Source organism: Rhododendron vialii, chromosome 4a (genome assembly GCF_030253575.1).
Source record: "Rhododendron vialii isolate Sample 1 chromosome 4a, ASM3025357v1".
Taxonomy (NCBI): Eukaryota; Viridiplantae; Streptophyta; class Magnoliopsida; order Ericales; family Ericaceae; genus Rhododendron; species Rhododendron vialii.
Genome location: NC_080560.1, coordinates 18,289,488 through 18,301,482, shown reverse-complemented (window position 1 = coordinate 18,301,482; position 11,995 = coordinate 18,289,488). Strand labels below are relative to the sequence as shown.

The 11,995-nt window shown below is 36.9% G+C and overlaps 1 protein-coding gene across 1 annotated transcript in view; it reads right to left on the bottom strand.

Annotated features, from left to right (window-relative positions):
• Positions 1-964: 964 nt before the first annotated feature.
• The window catches only part of LOC131324478 (vacuolar sorting protein 18-like), a 40,886-nt gene continuing 29,855 nt past the window's right edge, over positions 965-11,995 (bottom strand). The window contains exons 11-14 of the mRNA XM_058356453.1: positions 3,829-3,914; positions 3,283-3,365; positions 1,610-1,671; positions 965-1,533 (exon numbers count right to left, since the gene is read on the bottom strand). Of these exons, the coding sequence (XP_058212436.1) occupies positions 1,667-1,671; positions 3,283-3,365; positions 3,829-3,914 (174 nt within the window). The 3' untranslated portion in view covers positions 965-1,533; positions 1,610-1,666. The remainder of the gene's footprint in view (positions 1,534-1,609; positions 1,672-3,282; positions 3,366-3,828; positions 3,915-11,995) is intronic.

Genomic DNA, 11,995 nt, shown 5'->3' with positions numbered 1-11,995 from the left:
CAGATGGACCTGAAATGGGCCTCGCAGCAGCTTGTTGTGACCGGGCATCGAAGGAACCCCAACTCCATTCCATAACATGCGTGAGCCCTGTTATTGTGTCTCTAAATAGGTAAGATGTTCACGTACCATTACTCTCCCTGGAAGTTGACTCAGTGCAGCAATTTAATACAGTAAAGAGTCAAGTTCTTGGGATAAACAAATCCGCCCTAACTTTTCTAGTTTACAGTTGTATCAAGGTCCTGTCTGGTTGCAATTTCGACTACAGTTTGCCATCACACTTTTGATAAGCCTTCGTTTTTCTTTTTTTCTTTTTTTGTTAGTGGAAACACCCTCTAAATCTATACCATTGGAAGCTAAGCTATGCATTACTTAGCCAGCAGCATCTCGTAGCCGTCAAAGATTTATGAGTTGAAGAGAAAAGAAACAGAGAACAAAAATGACAGTAGTGTCATTAACTAACTGTTTGGCCTCTTGAAGAGGAATAAAGCTAACATTATACCCTCAAAGCCCACCAATGATGAGCTGACATTGAAAATCTGACATGATAGATCTTATCTGTGCAGCATAACCAAAAATCATTAGCCTCTTAGCAGACATTTTTGAACTGCTTGGAGTTGGCAAACTGCTTGGAGTTGGCAAAAATACAAGTAACCAAATGGGAATGAGATGTGTTTTTCCATGTGACATTCCAAAATAGAAGAGCAGGCTCTGTGATTTGTAGCTGTCTCTAAATACATATTAACTTATAAAATATACATAAGCAAGAGAGCTTACTAATGTCTCATAGATATTACTTCATTTCCTTTTGCTATATAAACTCATGAGAAATTAAATTTGAGAATATGATCTTCACAGTACATGAATCACAAGAATATAGTCTATATAGATGAGCAAGTCTTGCCGGCCAAAAAAATGCCTGATAGAGTTAAAAAGAATAACAATCCATACTCCATAGTACGACTAATTAGCAGAATACTATTTCGTTTGATAAATTGAAGACCCAAATAAAACCTTAAAAAAGTCTAAAATGAATACAAACCTATCTATCCAAATGTAAAACTCGTGAGAAAATAAAGGTACAAAAATGGAGTAAACCCATTATTCCTATGACAGTATGCAGTTGCATTTGGAAGGTGGAAACTATCAAACACTGAAACTATGCTTAATTTCTCAAAAGGAGTTATCAAGCTTTTGAAGAAGCTGAAGCACTCATGTTTTGCCAGTTTGATTTATTCAACTTTGCACTCAATTCAATGACATTACATATTCCTTTGCCTCTAACTGTGCGCATGAAATAAAACTAACTTTAGCCATCTTCTCTGGTTGCACTTTTCTGTTTCTCTTCCGAGCACAATCAGTGATCTCAGTGCAAGAAATAAAGCAAGGTAAACAATGAGAGCTGATCTATGTAGACCCCTCTTGCGATGATATCATTCCAGAAATAAATAAAATGAAAAAAGTTTTACTTGTCCTGGTCCATTTTACTGCCAAAGCAGAAAAATCTACCGAGAGCCACATTGCAAGCTTGGGTACCTGTTAGAATAATGGAATTTCCATAATTGGTCAAAGAAATAAACACGCACAACGTAAACCATACTACATGGATTACCTTCATTAGCTTGAGCTATTTTCACAGGGAGTTATGCACTTTGTTGTTTCCTTCCACTCAATCTTCATGAGAAAACATGGTAGCAAACAAACCAAGCCATGAAAGTAAGAAACTTGTTGCTACAAAGAGACCCAACTTTCAAAATTCAAAATGCCCAAAACGAAGTTGGGTGTGCATGTCTTCTATCTTAGGATCCCAAACTGTGTTCCTACAAGGGTACTTCTAGACGAGCAAAAATTAATCACAAGTTTCATACAGTATAATCATGATGTCTTCTTTTGAGGTCCTTTCATATAAAAATGGACTATCCATAATATGAAATCACAATGGTCAGTGAGAGTTCCTATATATGCTATAATTTATATGAATTTGTATTTGAAGTTAAAGTTTCTTATGTAGAGGTTGTCAATGAAAATTTTGGAGAGTTAATTGTACTATAGGTTGTAATAGACTTTGTGATTGGGCCAATTAAATTTGGGCCCCTTTTTTTGCTTTGTTGTGTTATAGGGTTTTGCTTCGATTACATTGGCAGCCGTTGCTTCATTTCCTTACAGTGATGAACACGTAAAATGTAAAATAAGCAAGCTATAGGTTGTCATGCTTTGAAGCACAACTGAAACCCTTTTGTTTTACCATGGATGTAGAGTATCAATTTAGAGCAGTATGATAGTAAAGAGCACAAAACAGAACACACTACATAGGGAGAAAAATATGATGCTAACTTTTCACCCTACAACTTGTACATGAATCTAGATACTTCAATATTATTGATTTCATTTCACATGAAAGCAAAAGATTTCTTTTTCCACATCCAACAACAAGACCATGCTACCATCTAGAATAATGAAACATAAAGCCAAATTGACAATCAATTGAGAAGAGGAAAATGTCAAATTAAAAGCACCACACAAGTAGGACTAGAAAGAATTCTTAAACCCGCAAACAATGGAAAAGAACACCCAAAAAAAAAAAAAACACAAACAAAACAAAAAAGAAGTAATAGTGTGGGCGTATGACCCAAAAAAAAAAAAACACAAACAAAACAAAAAAGAAGTATTAGTGTGGGCGTATGATATGCTTTGGTTGACTGCAGATCTCCTACACGAGAGAGAGAGAGAGAGAGAGATTGTCATGAAAAACATTGAACACAAAGAAAACTGCATTAAGACTATCAAAACTTTTAGATGTCAGTATGTCACCAGCATGGAGGAAAAATCTTCTTTTCCATGTCTTCAGAAACAAAAATAATGAAAAGGTCGAAAACGTGCAATGTTCTAGAATCCACATGATTTCTTTCCTTTTTGCAAAACAATTTTCAAAAAATTGCGAACATCTTTTCGGTGATCCTAAGAAGGGGACTTTTTTAAAGAAGTTTCAAAAACAGTTCGTCAAACATGTTTATTCACGTTTCATGAAAGTGAAGACAGTAAAAACACAAAAAGACGGTACCAAACACCGTTGTAGAACAACCAAGGGCCAACTCACTGGACGTGCTTAAGCTGCAAGACTCAGAGTTATTCCTTTACTATTTGGTATTTGGACATTTTACCTTTTCCTTTTTTCAGCTAACAAGGTGAATGGTCTCCAAAATAATAATCTCAGCCCTCAGGTTCATAAATTTCCCCAATTCATAACCAAACCTCATATGAGTAAAGGTAAATACAAACCCTTACCTGAAGTTATTGCCTTGTCAAGAATATTCTTGAATCGATGCGAGTCCAACTTGGGATCTGAGCAAAGCATTGAACAGAAGAGCCTGTGGACAGGGGCGGAGGGATTAAGAGTCAAGGGGGGCAGCTGACCCCGCTGCCTCCCAAATTTTTTTAGAGATTGGTACAAGTTTCATTCAATTTTTACTCATTTGACCCCCCTTTTAAAATTCATTTTTGCCCCAACCCATATATAAGGATTTTGTACTTAGGAAAAAAGAGGAGTCAAAATAGAATTTCCACCCGCAAAAATCCCCAACGTGAATAGCATTTCATTGTTCTTGTTATTAATATATATTCACTTTTTGATTAACTTGTTAATTTGATTGTTCCTTTCAAATAGCAACTAGAAAAAGTGAATCATACATAGTTCAAATTTTCGACCCCACTTATCGAAAATTCTGGCTCGGCACCTGTGGAGGAAAAGAACTATATAAAGCAAAATGACAAAGCTATAGCTATGAAGTACAGTACTCATATACAATGTCTCCTTTCATGTGACCCTTGTACTTATTATACAACTCAATCAAATCATTCTTCTCCGAATCAAATCCTCTATAATTTGCTTCAAACTCTTCAATATAATTTGCTTCAAACTCTTCAATATGGGCTTCAGTGACCTGAAACCAATGTATGTCTTGTTTATAATGTACTCAAATGAACGTAAAAAAGAGAGAGAAAGGGACAAAACCAAGGGCAGGCATTATAACAGTATGAAAATAAAAGCAATTAGTATTTCGCAAATACATTCTGTAATATGGCATTTAAGGCTCTATAGATTGCACAAAACCATTTGGTAAAATGGGCTATCCATGCGTGTGTATGTCTTTCTCATTTTGTCGAACATGTAGAATGCATACTTTTAAGAAATCCAAAATCAGCAACAGAGAAGTCAGATCCAGTGTTGTCAAAATCGTACGCTACGCGATACGTATCGTACGATACGTATCGTATCGTATACAAATATATACGTATCGACCGTCGTACCGTATTTGAACAGAAATCGTACGCTAAGCTTGGAGTATCGTACGAGTCGATACGTATCGGGATACGAGGTGGTATCGTACGATTTCATAACACTGTAAAAACTTACCTTTTTAAACCCCCGATTCAATTTGATCTCATACGGGCCATACCTTTACTCTTTTACCCACTGAGATACATCATGGACGACTCCTAAGCCCTAGTCGACTCCACTCTCCGACTGCTACTCTCCGATCTCTGACGTAATCGACGGTGAAAGGATTCCTCTCTTCGACTGCTACTCTCCGATCCCTCTCCGATCTCTGAAAGCTTTGCCCTTTTCGTTGACTGAGAGGTATGGTTTTCATCTGATCTCTGAAACTGTGCTCCTTTCATTCGATCTCTGAATGCTTTGCCCTTTTCTTTGAGACTTGGAGAGGGTGAGTGCTCTGTTTTTTTTTGTTTTTGGGTAAAGTCGGTTCTACTGCTCTGTTTTTGTTGCTTTATGCAAGTAGTATGTGTGTAACATATATATATATATATATATATATATATATATATATATATATATATATATATATATATTATATACACAGTAGCAGCAGACAGCACCGACCCTTTATATATATATATATATATATATATATAGTAAAAGCCCACTGAGTCCAGAGCCTTTATGAAAGGAGCACAGTTTGTACATGCCCACTGGTCCTCTTTGACTCCATTATTCATGTTCACCTACCAGTCCACCACCGACCCTTTTTTTTTTTTGTTTTCAAATCTCTTTTTTGGTTTACTTGTTACTTTTGACTTTTGAGCTTTTAAGTTAGCACATTAGTAGTAAATGGTTATGAATCATGCAATTAAGGTGGATAGAGGATGTCAGTCTCTAATACTTGATCTTTTGGTACACCTTACTCTTTTGGAACACTTTAGATGGCCTAAGATGTGTTATTTTGCATCCTAAATGCTTTTCTTTTTCATATGTCCTATCAATTTGTAGTTTATTGCAATGTATTTATAATTAATTAGTGTAAATTAACTTTTGTTACCGTATCTTACGATACTCGATACGTATCCCGATACGATACGAAAAATCATAAAACCGATACACGATACGTATCCCGATTTGAAAACCTTGGTCAGATCATTGAAGAATAGGTATTTGCAAGATTTTGGTTTCCGGATTTGGTAGTTGTGTGATAACGGTTGCGAGAAGTTCCTTTGTTAGGAATGTAAAGATATGATGTAGTGTCGAATTGTCCTCTTTCTTTTTGCTAAAATTCCATCGAGCTTGTTATCCGACTAAATCAACCCAAAAGGCTCCATATGTTATCCGAATGAAAGCTGATACCTCGATTAAAGTACCCAAATGGCTCGATATGTTATCCGAATGAAAGCTAATACCTCGATTAAAGTACTATGTAAATACAAATTGTTTAAATGCATAATCTTGTAAACCCTAAACTAATTATCTCGAGCTAACGAAGGAAGATTGAAACCGTACCTTTGTATTTGGACTCCCTAAAAATGACTCTTTGCTTCAATAGGTGCAATAAGCCCGAAAATAGTTTTGATTCTTCTCCGATTACCGATCAAGGGAGCAGAAAAAATTGAAGATCGGGCATTCAGTAGGGAACAAAGGTTAATCAATCAGCTATTGGAAGAAATAGAGAACAAGAAACACACCTCATACTGATGATTGAAACCCTAGAAATAATCTCACCCCAGTTCGCACAGCCTTGAAGAATAATTGATCTGTAAAGCTTTGTCGACAAAGCAACCGAAAACAGGGCTGAAGTCTCCTTCAAAGACGGCAGCAGCAGTAACAACAATGGCGTGATGTTGAGAAGTACAGATCAGTTTGCTCAATAAGCACAAAAATTCAGTGAAATCAAGAAACGGAGTACAAATTTAGAGAGTGAAAGCCGGAGGACGGATCATCGTCTCTCTCGCTTCTATCGCTCTCGAGCGTTTGCAGGTGTAACGTCAAATACCAAAGCTACCCAAACACCAACACTTGCAAGGGCAAAACGAAAACGAAAAGTTCGGAGGACAATAATGTAATTTCACACTATGCCTTGGCTTACCATGCTAGGTTCTTTTATTACAAGTGCATTGATACATATACAATATACATATATATCCACATACTACCTCAGTCCAAAAATGAAAGCTCTCTACGAAAAGACGTGAAATTTTCTGATAAAATAATAAACTACTTTGCGTACATTATTTTTTGAGTCTCTTTGCACCAAATTAAAGATCTCAATTAGTTATGAACAGAAATACTTTATTTTTAATCCAAAAATTGCACTTTTTCGCATGAGGCTATCAAAAATGGGACGGAGGGAGTTTATAACGTACGACGGTGGAATTTTCAGGGAGAGGAGGAAGCTGTGGGGACTAGGGAGGAATCGGAGGAGCAGCGCAACAATCAAATACTACATATCCATCCAAAACAAACATTAAAAGACCACAATCCATGAAAAACACACCAAATCTCACACAATTCCAAGTTTTTTGAAGCCAAAAACTTTCCCACCCAATGCCAAGATTTTAAGGTCTAGGAGATAATTAGGTATTCTTACATTAGTCCGCATCACCAATTAATCGCGTAGGCGGCAATTTTCTAAAAGTATCTAGGGTACATTGTGTAACAGTATTATGTGTTCTTCAAACAAAATATATACACATAACACATGTCAAAGCCCTAATTTTGCTAACAAAATATATAAATGACACATAACAGAAAATAGAAAAATCCACTAATCTCCAAGCGCCGACTAATCGGCCCTAGAAGCTAAGTGCCCCTCTTCCACACAAGTAACAACTAGAGATTTGTAGAACATTCCAAATGGTTGAACTTTATCGCAAAATTTGAGTAGCTCACCAACACCTTTTTTTAGCAGTTGATTACAAATGGCTGTGGCGGTTGATTAAGAAAAATAGAAACACAAACAATCCACAAATAATTGAACTCAAGAAGAACAAAACATAGGGTAATACGAAGAAAAGAAGAGACTAATGATATCTATATTGCTTTAACCTTTTTAAGTCTAGCCGATTTTAATTTGCACATTTCCAACGCAAAATGCAAAATCCAGAATCAATGCACATTTACAATATCAGCACAGTATAAAAATGCACTTGCGCAATCCCGTATTTTCTTATTTAGTTAACCTTCCAACCATGGCCATGGTTATCAAGATCGTAAAGCAACTACAACAAATACAATAAGCAACGAAATCCTTATACGTCATACTAAAGACAAACTTGATTGAACCCATGTTCTGTAATATTTTATGTCGATGAAGATGGTTTGGATAGGTGTCAGTAGAACCATGGGTTTGATGAAAATACTAGTAGCAATGAAATTCGAGAGAGAGGGAGAGAATGTTGGTTAGCTGTGGAAAGGGTAGAAAGAGATGGGCCTATTGAGAGCGTGAGAGAGAGTTGAGACTAGAGAGGAGGTAATAACTTAGAATGAAAAAGACCTAGCTATAAGGCACGCCCAAAAGCCATTTAACAACAAAGAACATTCAAACAAATGAACCATAGATGGTTAAAACAGGATTAGCCGAAGCAACATTGTTAGAAAAAAAGAGGTTAATCGATGAAGCATACTCACTCATAATTGGCAGCGCCCAAACATGTGCATTGTTGCTTGTGTATTGCCATCCAAACAGATAAATAGTATGGATCATTAATAAGCAAACCCACAATAGATTTAAGGTGTATTTATTTTGCACAGAAAGACAAAACTTGAGGATGAACAGTAAGATTATTGATAAGATGCCTATCTTTAGTACTTAAAGAATGAAATGTTGTTCAAGAATTTAGAAATGAATTTGGAATTGTTGAATTGTGTTCCACATCGTCTGGACAAGCCCCCTCTATGCTGGTTATAAGGCCCTAACTTCTGTCTCCTTAATACCTGGGTTTTAAGGAGACTTTATGGGTTGAGCTTTTCTAACATGGTATCAGAGCTTTGGTTGGGCCTTTCGTTGGTGAACCGTTGTCTGGTTGCCATGCTTTGTGGGCCAAAGGGTGTGTTGGATTGTGTCCCATATCGCCTGGAAAAGCCCCATCTATGCTGGTTATAAGGCCCTAGCTTCTCTCTCCTTAATACCTGGGTTTTAAGGAGACGTTATGGGTTGAGCTTTTCTAACCGGAATAAATATCATGATCATAATCATAGATTCATAAGATTTAGAAGCACATCGTTAGGATCACCTAATTAAACTTTGGCCCTACAATCAATTTAGTGGTGGCATATGACATCATAGATTTTAGTTGTGCCTCCAAAGTCATCTCCTCCACGTTGGAGGCAAAGGACAGGGGTTTTTTTATCGTCATTGCAACATAAGTTTCTCAAACCATTCAAAAAATAATGTATCCATATTAACAAACACATAGTTCAAAAAATAGGATAAGTAGAAAAACAATATAAACAAAAACCAGATTTGAGATGATAAACACTAACTACAAGAATCCACAAGGCCGCAGTTCCAAATTTCAGAACTAGTGAGAGTGAGGCCGCAATTGCAATTTTCAGAACTGGTGAGAGTGAAAATTTATCCCGCTTTAGAAGTTTAATCTTGATACGAAACCAGACTTATTTCAATTCATATAGGTTTTGGTGCAGGGAAAAAATTGAGGACTCGAATTCTGAATATAACCCTTTGGAAGTACCAAAAGATAGGACTCAAGCTAACATCATGTGATTATACTTTTTACCATTCCATTGTTTGATGATACCATAAAAAGCAGAAACTCTTACTAGCTTACATCAAGATTCATAACCATTTGGGGCTAGCTCAAGTGACAAGGACGTGGAACATCTCTTAGAGAGGTCTATGGTCCGAATCTCAAAGGTGGACCACTGATGAATTTACTTTATGTCTCTCTAGAGGTTGCTACCTTTAGGTAGCCCTAGTAATTACATGGTATATGTAGGAAAGGAGGACTACATGTACCAAGAGATTATAGGTGGAACAAAGTCTCAGACACCATCATTAGCATTCAATAGATTATAGAAGCATAGAATACTGTAACATAGCAAAAAAATTCAGAAAAAATTTGCAGCATTCAATAAATTTTTAACAATATGTTCACAAAGCTCACCTTCATTCCATTCTGAGGACCCTTACCATCCTTTGGAGGCAAGGGTTCCAAGGTGGCTCTCTCAACTAGTAGTAATACATCATCCACCAAAATAAACATATCCTCCTCTATACGAACAATTGGAACTAGAGAATCTTCAGCATCCTTCGATTTTCCCCTGCCATTCTTGCTCTTGGTCTGGCCTACAATGGCTTTCAGTCCACTGTACTAGGAAACCATCAACAAGGTAGACATGACTTCATTTTCGATTAAGAAATGTTATACAACAACTCTCAAAATTGAATTTGTTTTCTCTCTGGACATACGGCCTAGAATTTTGGTCAATCCTCGGCCAAAAAGCACAAAAGGTGCAGCCGCCACAAGTAATATGTTATTTTAGAAAATTGGAAGTAAAAATATATTGACCGAAAATGTTATGAGCCAGATCATAGCTGAAACCAAAGGATAAAGCAAAACTAATCGGAGGAAAAAAAAATAGGCTAGAAATTTTTAGGTTTCTCGAGATACTACAACTTACATCATAAAACGTCGAAGTTTGTGGTCCATGGACACCCCGAATGATGCATCATGGACTGTTAGAAAGCTATTCAGCTTCAGCATTAGAGAGTTGGGGCAGCCCTTGATTCAATATAGAATTGGTAATGGGCAGGGGACTTCCTTTGGCATAAATACTGGCACCCCTTGGGGCCCCTCTATAATAGATTTGGGAATGATGTATTTTTCAATCTGGGAAGGTCTCTACAAGCTAAAGTATCTTCCATCATTTGCCAAGGTAACTCAAGATGGCCCAGAATCAGAAATAGGGTAACTCAGACAACTATGAATCTTACCCCCCCTGACTTTAGACCTGACTGTACATGTGATGACTCTGTGATTTGGCTGCCTCATCCTAGTGGCAAATTCTCTCTCAATTCAGCTTGGGGAGTAGTTAGAAGTAGGCTTCCTATTCTAAAATGGGCAACAGTGGTTTGGTCTAATAACATTGCTCCCAGGTGGTCCTTTATGCTATGGTTAGCTGTGCAACATAAATTGAGCACAAGAGATAGATTGGTCAGCTGGGAAATGAGGATACAGGATAGTTGTGTGTTGTGCAATAGTGGCAAGCTAGTCCTCCCACCACCATCTTTTCTTCCTATGTCCCTTCTCATCTTCCATTTGGTTTGGTGCTTGGAGAAGAATCCCCAATTCTGGTATCCCTAGCAGATGGCTTGATGTGGTGAATTGGTTTATCGTGAATGTGAAAGGCAAAGGATTCTCTAATCTGGTCAAAAGATGTGTTCTTGATGCTGCTGTCTATGTTATCTGGATGGAAAGAAATCGCAGAGTGTTTCAAGGTAAAACCTTTTTAGTTGATCAAGTCTCTCTTAAGCTTGTGAATGCTGTTGGAGATTTTCTGAGCTCTAGAAGTAAAGTGAAGGCATCAATGCTGAATAAGTCCATAGGGACTTTATGGAGCTTGCCCAACGGAATTTTTTCTTTGTAAATGTGTGCTGTTTTGTATATGGTGTTGAGTGGTGCGAGGTTTTTGGCAGAAGTAGTTTGTGAATAGATAGTTATACTGGGGTATGCCCCTTTTAGTTTTGTATGCGTTTGGGCTTTTTCAATAAAATTGTGCTCATCCAAAAAAAAAAAACTTACAAGCACACCTGGAAGTAGTTTGTCATTATTAACCACACAGAGAAACAAATAGAGATGACTGTAGACATCATATCCTTGCTAATAAATTAGATTATACCTACCACAATAAGAAGCTTACATTAGAACTGACTAAGTGTAGCAGTTCGCACATGATCACAATTCACCGACCCCTCTCCTATGCCTAACCAAACTAAACTGAGCCTTAAGTTCCAATCAAATTGGGGTCAGCTAACACCTCTCCCATGCCTCTTGAAGAAAAACACAGTAAATTTTTCCAACCTCTAACAACAGAGGCTTTTTGCTTTTATGATAACTAACAAACATATAGAAAAGGCATCAAGGTGATGCTATTCACAAAAGAAGGCTATGGATAAAAAGGCCCACCACATCAATAGTCTAAAAACCAATCAAAGGAAAAAGCCCATGTACTCTATACTCCACTCCGAATGCAAAATATATATATATATATATATATATATATATATATATATATATCATACCAAGGAATAGGACAAGGATCAGATTACACACCTTTAACTCCTAACTATGCAAACAAAGAAAAAGACTCTTAAAGACTAAACATAGGCCTCTCCACCCCATCTAAATATCAACTATTCCACTCTCTTCGAATTAGCTACATCAAGCAAAGAGAGACCAAATCTAGCGCTACCGTCTTAGTCTGCCCACTGTAGCCCAAAACCATTCTTGAATCATCTCTTTCACCACAGATGGAGAAGAAAATAATGTAACTATAGGGAACTAGATAGAATGCTCTAAATATGAATAACTCTACCAACTTGTACAATTAATGCATTTTCCAAGTAGTAAACTTACTCTCCAATTTCATTTCATAAAAGGAAACTTACTCTCCCATTACCACCACATGCCAAACTGTCTTGTATTTAACAGAAAATCCAAACAGAATCCCCATAAATGTCCAACAAAAGGG